The 9,962-nt window shown below is 38.9% G+C and overlaps 2 protein-coding genes across 2 annotated transcripts; both read right to left on the bottom strand.

Annotated features, from left to right (window-relative positions):
• Positions 1 to 7,116: 7,116 nt before the first annotated feature.
• On the bottom strand, positions 7,117 to 7,532 carry OCT59_011677 (uncharacterized protein; the record flags this gene model as incomplete). Its single annotated transcript, XM_025329015.1, has 2 exons — positions 7,117 to 7,239; positions 7,428 to 7,532. The coding sequence occupies 2 exons, from the start codon at positions 7,530 to 7,532 to the stop codon at positions 7,117 to 7,119; spliced, it is 228 nt and encodes a 75-aa protein (XP_025164347.1).
• A 93-nt stretch (positions 7,533 to 7,625) lies between these two features.
• On the bottom strand, positions 7,626 to 8,096 carry OCT59_011676 (uncharacterized protein; the record flags this gene model as incomplete). The annotated part of the gene is made up of 1 exon (XM_025329014.2): positions 7,626 to 8,096. One exon carries the CDS (start codon positions 8,094 to 8,096, stop codon positions 7,626 to 7,628), a length of 471 nt encoding a protein of 156 aa, XP_025164346.1.
• Positions 8,097 to 9,962: the final 1,866 nt, after the last annotated feature.

The following is a 9,962-nucleotide window of genomic DNA, read 5'->3' as shown; positions in this document are numbered from 1 at the left end:
ATGTTAATAAGAAATCGTGAGGAGATATTTGGTCCAGATCAGAGAGAAGAATTGCTGAAGAAGAAGAATGCGCAGAGTTGGCCAAAGAGTCCGCGTAGTCATTGTAGAAATTACCAGAGTGACTTTTCACTTTAACAGCCATGACGGATAAAGATTTGGAAGAAATGAGACGTTCAATAATAGCCCAGAGTTCGAAATTGGTGGTCTTGTAATAAAGCCTACTATTGGAATAAGAAAAGGTAGCACATAGACGAAGACCATCTATGGCAGATTGAGAGTCAGTATGAATAGTGACTGTTGAAGAGGGTGGAGTGACTGTAAGGGCAGCATGTATAGCAGCGATTTCAGCTCTTGTGGAGGAAGGCCAATTGTGAATAATTCCATGAGCATGAGCAGCGATAGATTGGAAAAAACCAGCGCCATCGAGGACTTGAACCCAAGACCAACCCATAGAAACAACAGGAGTGCCAAGGTTAATTAAAGAACCATCGGTATAAAAACAATAATGGTTATCAGGAGGAGTCGCTAACGGCGAGGCAGCAAAAGCAAAAGAGGCAGCCGAGTCCAAAGAGGGAGGAAAAGAAGGAGTAGGAAGAGTAACCACATCTACTTGTGAAAAATTAGGTTGAGTGTCCAAACGACCATAATAGGATCGAACAGTTTCATCAAGGTCCGCCCAAGTGAAGGGAGAAGTAATATTGACGGTGTCATATCTAATACGCTCCTGCGTTGTAGGAAGAATTAAAGATCTAAGTGGAGAGAGTTTTGGAATGATACATAAGGGAGTAACATCGGATGGTTGGTTTTTAGTATGAGAAACCGGTACATGTTTAGAACAACCAGGACAAGGAGCGAGCGTGATAACATCATTAGGTCGAGTCACACAATCAGAGGTCCAATAGACAATCTTGCAAGAATATTGTTGTTTGCTGAGTTGTTTTCCAAAAAGAGGAGAACCATCTTCGTCCAAAGTCACGATCCATTTCATGGATTTTCTAGAGGAACCAAAGGCTGGGATCAAGTCAACATTTGAAGGAGTAGCATCAGAGGAGAATTGATCCAAAAGGAAAGAATTGGAATTTGGAATAGTGACGTTTTGACGGATGTCATTGAACCACTTATGCGGGAGGACTCGATGACCTTTCCTACTTGATAAATTGGATAAGTAAACATTCCAAGTGATCATATGGGTTCCTTGAGGCGTGATGAACTGAGATAGGTAATAAAGTTGCAGACTTCTAAGGCGTCGGAAATAAGATATAAAAATATTTGGAGTCATAACTTCAAATAAAGGTGTATGACCATCAGGTATAGTAAGGGCAGGCAAAGTTGAAAGTTGAGAACGTGACAACTTGAAAGGAGTGGTGGTCAGGAGAGCAATAGCGCAAGCGATATAATCCTGTTTGAAAGCAAAAAGTTTAGACCATATAGTCCAATCTTTAACTAACAATGGGGAAATAGGAATCAAAAAAGAAAATTGAATTAAACGTAATCTATATAATAATAAATTTTTCATAAAAGAAGAAGAAGAATTAGCTAATAAAAATAAATTAGTTAAATGTGTTTGTGATTGATGAAAAAATAAATTAATCAATCCCAAGCCTTGAGATAAAAACAAAATAGAATCAGGGAGTACACGTGAAAAATTGGCCTTATGTTTAACCAAGGAACGGATACTGCTGGTTGCCGAGGCACATTCAGATTCGGAGAGGTGAGTGACTTGCATGCGATATTCCAATTTGGGAATAAGGACGGTATTGTGTAAATAAACTACTTGTTTAGCAGATAATTTGGCAGGGCGAACGGTAGCAGCGAAAGAGTTGCATTCTCGAGCAACTTGCTTTTTGACAAAATCGCGAGAACCAGCGACATTGAACCAGACACCCAGGAAGCGGAAAGAGCTATTCATGGCGATGGGCACAATAGAAATGGAGGGAACTTTATTCAGTTCAGATAATTGCAAGTCAAACACGACTGGAGAAGGTGAAGAAACTGAAGTGGGAGGCAACGAATTAGTAATTAAAACATATTTGTTATGATTAGCGGAAGTATTATTGATTTGATAAAATTCTTCCGTGATAGAGAGCATCAATTCCATTCCAAGTTTGGATGAAGAAATTAAAGTAGAATCATCCATAAAGACCAAGTTGTTGATGCGTAGTTCGTCTGAACTAATCTCAGCCAAGGGATTAGATAAAGAAGGAGCATGAAGTATGTAGGGATCCATCATTTCATTCTTAAGAATAGTCAATAAAGGGTCTATATATATAACCCAAAGTAAGGGAGAGATAACTTCGCCTTGATCTATACCAATACAAACGCGGTAGGAAGGTGTAGTTCCATGAGCAGTAAAAACGCGATTAGAGCGTTTCATAAAAAGGGATAAAATAAACTTGGTAGCAGAAGCAGGAAGTTTAATGCGTTCTAAAGCAAAACGCAACATCTTGAGATCAACTGAGTCGAAAGCCTTCGAAATATCTTGTGAGAGAATCCAAAGCGGCGACTTGTTGACATGAGCATCATGGATAATAGATTCCAGGACGACAATAGGGTCGCGACAAGAACCTCCAGGGAGACCGGCGAAGTTACCTCCTTTCAAAACTTCCTTTGAAGCCAAAATGGAAGCAAGACGATTATAAAAAAGTTTGACCAAAGATTTCCTAATTACTTCAAGTAAAGTTATAGGTCTAGTATTCATAAGTTGACATTTCCATTCGTGAGGTTTAGGGATAGGGAAAACCATAGCTTGACGCCATAAATCAGGAATATCTGCAGTGTAAAGGCAGGATTGGACCAGGATTAAAACCAAAGCTGAAGTATTGGAACCCAGGTGCTTAAGCATTTCATAAGTGATCATAGAAGGACCAGGAGCTTTGTCATTAGGCATAGAAGAGACCGTAGATAACCATTCTTCAAGAGTAGGAGGATCCAATAAGGAATTATAAATAGAAGAATCCACATCGTCCATAGGACGATAAGCAGAAGACCATCTTTCAGGAAGAGCTGAAATATTATCAGGAGGAGTCGATTTGATGGGTACGGAATTCTGGAAATGGTTGATAACAGCGTCATCAATGTCGTGTGGGTCCGTTAAAAGTTTAGGTTGTGTAGGGTGGTCAATAAAAACACGATCCAAAGTGATACGGCGTCGAGTCCTTGAGAGAGCAGAATTAATAAATGAGGAAATATCAGTTTCAAAATGGGTATCCCTATCGTCCAATTTGGCACGAATGGAAGAATCTTGAAAATCTTTTTCTTTGAGAAGAAGGAAACCATGGAGGGCGCAAGAAATAGTCTTTAAAGATTCCAGTAAAAATTTAAATTCGTCTTGCCTACATGTGGACAAAGAAGTAGGTAAAATAGGGGGAGAAGGAATAACCTTCTTGTAAAGATAAAGAATCTTTTGAAGTCGAATGAAATGAATGGACCAAGTACGTTCATATCTATTATAATATGTGGAAGGATATTTTCGCAATAAGCGTATCGAATGCAACAAACGGCTGAGGAAACGATAATGTTGAGTCAAAGCTTCTAAATCCTTGGGCATCGTGGGTACATGTTGATTTCCAACTGTAACGGACGGAAGGGAAGTATTAGCAGCTTTCACAATTCGGGAATGTAAATATTCACATTGTTGATTGATGTGCCATGTTGAGAAGATTGAAGGAGAAACGTCGCATAAGGAATCAGTATGTGTAGAAAAGGATTCCCATTGTTGAGTAGTGACGGAATCGAGTTTAAAAACGCGTCGAGTCTGACGTTGAAGTTGTTTAGCACGAGCAACCTTGATAGACGCAACCAAGAGTGAATCATCAAAATACGTGATGATAGGATTGTGGTCCGAAGAGCAGGTGTCTTGGGCGTCAAAAATATAAGAAGTGAGAGCGTAGCTTTTTAGCATTGGGCAAGACCAAACATAGTCTATACGAGTAACTTGGTCATCACGGTGAAAGGTGCCTAAGGAATTAGAAGCGTTAACAGGGAAAGTTTCTTCGTAACCATGAGATAAAAGATGATGAAGCAAACGATAAGCTCGTTGCGAAGCAGTAGCAGGGCGATTAAAATAAATAGGGTAATATGTATCTAGGTGCATATTAAAATCACCACAAATGGCGTGATAAAAATTTTGTTGTTTGGCTTGCACCAGGAGTTGTAATAGGAGATCAATAGTTTCTGACCGTAGTTTAGAATCAGAGATAGGGGGAATATATATAACAAAAATACGCAATTTAATGTTGCCTTTGAAATAGAGATCAACAGATAAAATACGTGAAGAATGTGAAACAAAATCTTGTACATGAGAAGCAAGGGATTTTTCAATGAAAAGGGAAACGCCACCAGTGGAATTAACTTGTTTGGTTTTATCTATATCAGATGAAAAGACAGTATAGTTAGGGAGGCGTTTAGATAAGAAATGAATTTGTTTAGGGGATAAATGGGTATCTACGATACCACCAAAGGAAATATGTTTGAGATTGAAGAAATTAGAAATTTGCTCAATTTTAACTTGACTATTATGGCGAAGGCCATTAACATTAAAGGATGAAATATTAAAAGAATTAGGGATAGGAGAAGAATTCGAGGTAGTAAATAAAGATTCATGTTCTGAAAAAATATAAGTATCTACGGGGTTGGGTGGGTTACGAACAAATGTATCATAATTAAAATTGTCTGACATTAGAGCACAATGATAATCAGGAACGGGGAAGGGGAACAGAAAACAATTATTGCGAAGGAGCAGAAGCTCGATTGGAGGGAGAACCACCAAGAGAAGCAATAAAACCTTGAATGGAACCAGTGAGCGATTGCAAAGTATCTTTAATCGCTTTTTGATCTTGGATAACCGAATTCAATTCATCTTGCAGGGAAGGGTTAGAGATGGACGTAGGAACTGAGTGCGGAACATTATTGGGTGTAGATTTGGGAGAAGAGGAATTCTTTGCACCAGAAGATAAGGGAGCATTAGGATGTGGAATTAGAGTACCAGTAGTTTCAGGAGGGTCTTCTTCCATCCGATCAGGTTCAGAATTGACAACAGGTGCGGAGGGAGGGTTGATGCCTAAATGGGCTTCAATAGCAGACAGCCGTTGGTTGTTAAGTTCAAGGGTTGAAATGCGGGATTCCACTCGTGCAACATCTTGTTGAAGAGTTTGTAAAACGTTAAGTATCTTGAGGGCAGCCTCAAGGGCATTAGAAGTGTTTGAATCGGAAAGTGGAGTGCGAGCATTGGACGAAAAGGAAACAGATCTATCTTTGCCTTTCCGATTATTGGAAGGTGTTCGTCCATGAGCAGAAGTAGAAGGATTAGCTAAACCGGAAGAAGGGGGTATAGTATTGTTATTGCTGTTATTATTATTATTAGGGCGATTGGGGTTTGAATTAGAACGTTGAGCAGAGGCAGAACGATCCCGGGATTTAGAACGAGATCGAGACCGAGAACTATTACGCGAAGATCTTTGTTGAGCAGGTCTTTGGCCAATGTTGAAACGTTCTTTAAGGGCGGCAACAGGGTCACGTGTACGTGAGCGTCCGCGGCGTTGGTTGAGTGGGCAGGAGGTAGGAGCACATCCAAGTTTTCCACATCTGTGGCAAAGGGCTTTCGAATCGTTGGAAGTACCCCACCGAAGAGTACGACCTTGGAATCCTATCGTTTGTTCCATAGCGGCATCCATTGTCGCTTGTGAATTGAAAGTAACATAAGCCCATGGTTTAGGTTTATATGAGTTTAAGGAAAGAGGAATATTAATGGCTTTGGCTCCGTGTTCTTTAACTAATGGAGCAAGATGGATGTCTTTAGTGTTAGCAGGGAGTCCAGAAAGGACAGCAACAAATTCACGACGAGCAGCTTTTTGATCCACTGAATAGTGACAGGGAGTAACGCGCAAACAGGTGGAAAAACAATAAACTGCCCATTGGGTGGTAAAACGGGCGATGGCATCGGCATGATCATAAACGATGCGGGCTTGTTGCATTTTGGCACCTTTTCTTGAATAGAGATGAAGGGACAGCAAATTGCCAAATTTCTTGAAATAGGATTATAATTGGGGTTTGGTAATGAAGAATGGTATATCCGTGACTTGAATAGCACGGAGGTCTTCATCGGACCGGAGCTGTTTGGGATCGTACAGGTGGAATTGTAGGTCTGAAAATTCCGAGTGTGTGCTACCAACACACAAGTCACGAGCCTCCGCAGTATGGAAGTGAATGATGAGACGTTTGGCGTCCCCTGAACCAGTCATACGAGCACGACCGGTATATGATTCGTATGTTTCTAAAAATAAGTTGTTAACGGCATCAATGATTTCCTTATTAGTTTTAAGTTTCTCTAGAGTTTGGGGAGCGGAGTTGGGCGCAGCCGCAGCCAGGAAATCTTGACGATTAATGGTAATAGTTGGGGAGGGATCGACAGCATGATCGGGCGATGTACCATCATTTGCATCCATATTAGGGGACGCGTTAGGGGATGAGTTATTTTCTTTGTTTCGAGGTGCATGAATTGACGCGTTAGCTCCAGAGGACGCGTCTTGGCCAGACGCAGTGGGCGCAGCAGAATTATTCGGGGTAGAAGCTTGAGTATTTTCTTGGGCGGTGCTGCGGGAATTATTTTGTTGAGGAATAGCGGTCAAAGTTGAACCAACTAAACCACCATCAGCCGGCGCGTCGGCAACGAAATCTTCATAGTCTTCATCCATGGAGTCTTTTGTAAGTGTACGGGAACGTTTTTGGGAATTATTATCACTATCAGAACCAGAGTTATCAGAGAGTTGTTTTTTATTATTTTTCTTTTCTTGACGAGCAGCCTTGTTACTATTAGGATTATAGCTGCCGCCACCTCTTCTAGCAAGGTTTCTAGACATGTTAGAAGGTATGGGTTGGGTAAAATATAAGAGTTGTTAGTACGAAGATATAAAATTTTCTTTCCAAAAATTTTTGGTCAATAGATCGGCGGTAAGAGATCTATCAATCCTTTCAATCCTTGTTGAAAAAATTCAAGGATACCTGATAATAAGGTTACATGGTCATCAATCCTTGTCGAAAAAATGCAAGGATACCTGATGATAAGGTTACATGGTCATCAGTTCTTGTCGAGAAATATGAGGATACCCGATAAATAAGCTACTCCTGTTGAGTCCATTCGTTCCACTCCCAGTTCAGTCCCCAAGGGTCGCCTCCCCATCTTTGTTCACTTAATGCATGCTCTATGGTTTCCCTCTCTTGGGGTTCACGACCATCCCATTCCTAAGCATTTTCTCCATAATATAAAGCTGATCCTCGGTGAGGTGGTCTATCCATCTTTTATAGAAGTCGTTTACATCTTCAAATGATATTCAGTCAATATTCCCTTTTTCAAACGGCTTTTCAAGAGCTTGGACATGTCCAATTGTAGTAGTGTAATTTTTCCATCTCTTATATGCTTCTTAACGAACCTCCTGCCACCACACACTATCTACTTTACTTGCTGCAATAAGGTCAGTATCTGGGATCTTTGCAACAATGCGTTCGACTATTTCTACTGGTAATCGGTCCAACATGATGTTATGTTACTTATACTATAGCCATCTTCAATTACTGTATGCCCATTACAAATGGATAAAAAATATAAACTAAATTTGTACAGGAGCCGCTTATGCAAGAAGTTCTGCTAAGATTTTCTCAGCCTCATTCATAGTGACAGCTCGCTTTGGGGGGCCTGTTGATGAGTCCTTAATTATATTATAATACAACTCAAAGAGGGCCTCAAGTTTGTCTAGAAGAGCTTGTTTATTCTTGTATAATTCACGAATCTTTGCTATCTTAGCAGTATATGCTGCATTATCTGGGAAGAGTTTTCTGGCCACAAACTTCACATATGATACAGGAGACTTTGCTGTCTGGATTCTCTTGATATACTTCACATGATCCTGGACAAGGTAGCTGGTTTTGCTAAACCCAGATACTAATGCAACTACTATAGTGTCTTTTAATGCACGGATAATCTTGAGGACAGTTTCATCAGAGATAATGGTGAACTGATTGCATGATGCATCATAAATAACTTCATCACTAATGCTGTCAGTGCTGTTAATAATGCTTGCTAATTCGGTATATGTTGACATGATTCCTTATACTTTTTTGTACTTTGTAATAAATAGGAATATTCAAATTGACTTTACATTCAAGCAAGAAAAAATATATATACCTATTGTAAACCCAACCGCATTCTTGGCAATCATGTCCAGATAACCTTGTTTGCATTTTTCACATGGCAGTATTCTGCGTTTTCAAACTTGAAAGCTTTCAATGCTTTGGATGCATTTTCTGAACAAGTGATAAGTGTAGGACTACTTGGCTGTTCCTCTAGAATAAATCCATCTGTATGGATGCGTCATACTTTATCCTTATATGTAAGGTTGCTTGCCGAAACCTGTTTGGCCTAATGCTGAAAGGTGAAACCTCTTATATAGTGCCGAAACGCCGAAACGCCGAAACCTGTCAAAATTGAGAAACTGCCGAAACATGCCGAAACCTCTATAATAGGTTTCTCCATAATTTTGGCATAGTTGATCATAAGATTTGCATATAGTTACGCCAAGTTACACCAATTAATAATATAATTTAAATGATCAAATAATCTACAGATAAAAGATTAAACTTCAATATTTTACCGTCGTCTTAGTTCTTTTAAGCTTTATCTAGTGTTAGAATTTTCATTTCTAACTCCTATATTAATATTATGATATTACACGTTTTTACAGTTTTTCTTTAAGGGGCTTATATTCATTAAAGGAAAATGCGTAACATGCATTTAATAAACCCAATTCCGTCATCTCCTTTAACACTGAACTAAAGTTTCTTTTACTTTCTTCCGTTTTCTTAATAATAATATTAATAATAAACTGTTTCAAATGACTGATCACATAGAAGATTCACCCATTAAAATGAAAAATAGAGGAGGTCGGCCACCTAATAGCATTTGGGAAGATATTAATAAAGGAGAAGCTGTTGGTTCTGGCAAATTTGCCGCCTCCTGCAAGTACTGTAAGAATACATGGTCATGCGGTAAAGTTTCAAAGCTCGAAAAGCATCTTTCAAACCATTGTCCAGATGCGCCAGCAGCAGTTGTTAGAAGGTATATGACTAAAGTAATGGAACAGCAAGATAAGTCCAAGTCATCCAAAAAAAGAAAATACTCTGAAGGTCAAAGTAACATGGATGATTACCATAATTCAACAGAGCTTAACAAACAAAGATGTACACGAATTAATCGTGCATTAGTTAAATTTTTTATTGCGTGCGGAATTGTGTTTAGAGTAATAGAACATCCCTTTTTCATCAATTTTATAAAAGAGCTTAATGCCGGGTACAATACACCAATAAGGGAAGTATTAGTAAATCAACTACTTGAACGTGAATTAGCTCAAGTGAACTTCAAAGTTAATTCTGAGCTTGAAAAGGAAACGAATTTAACGTTAGGTTTGTTAAATTAAATAGACTATCATACGTCATTTTTATTTAATCTTACTTACTATATAATATTAATTTATAATTTAGCCTTTGATGGTTGGACGTCTGGTACACATCATTCAATTTGGAACTTCATTGTAATGACTTCGTCGCGTAAAGAATATCTTTATCAACTTTCTGATTTGTCTGAAAATTCGCACACTGCAGAATATCTAGTTACGGTAATTGAAAAGGTTATAGAAGGTATTGGAGAAGATCGAATATGTGCTGTAGTTTCCGATAATGCGGCCAATGTTCGTAATGCATGAAAAATTATACATGAGAATCATCCAAAGATTGAGAATGTGCGATGCGTTGCACATTCTATCAATTTAATTGCATGCGACATCGTCAAGAAGAAGTTTGGGGAACGTTTATTAAAACGTGTTAATATTTTGACAACCTTTTTTAGAAGTTCTCATCAGGCTAATGCAAAACTTGCTCAAATAATTAAAGAAAAAGGAATTAGTGGAGGAGGA

The sequence above is a fragment of the Rhizophagus irregularis genome, chromosome 2, assembly GCF_026210795.1.
Source record: "Rhizophagus irregularis chromosome 2, complete sequence".
Classification (NCBI taxonomy): Eukaryota; Fungi; Glomeromycota; class Glomeromycetes; order Glomerales; family Glomeraceae; genus Rhizophagus; species Rhizophagus irregularis.
The sequence above is the reverse complement of the archived record's forward strand: the minus strand, read 5'-3'. Positions and strand labels throughout refer to the sequence as shown.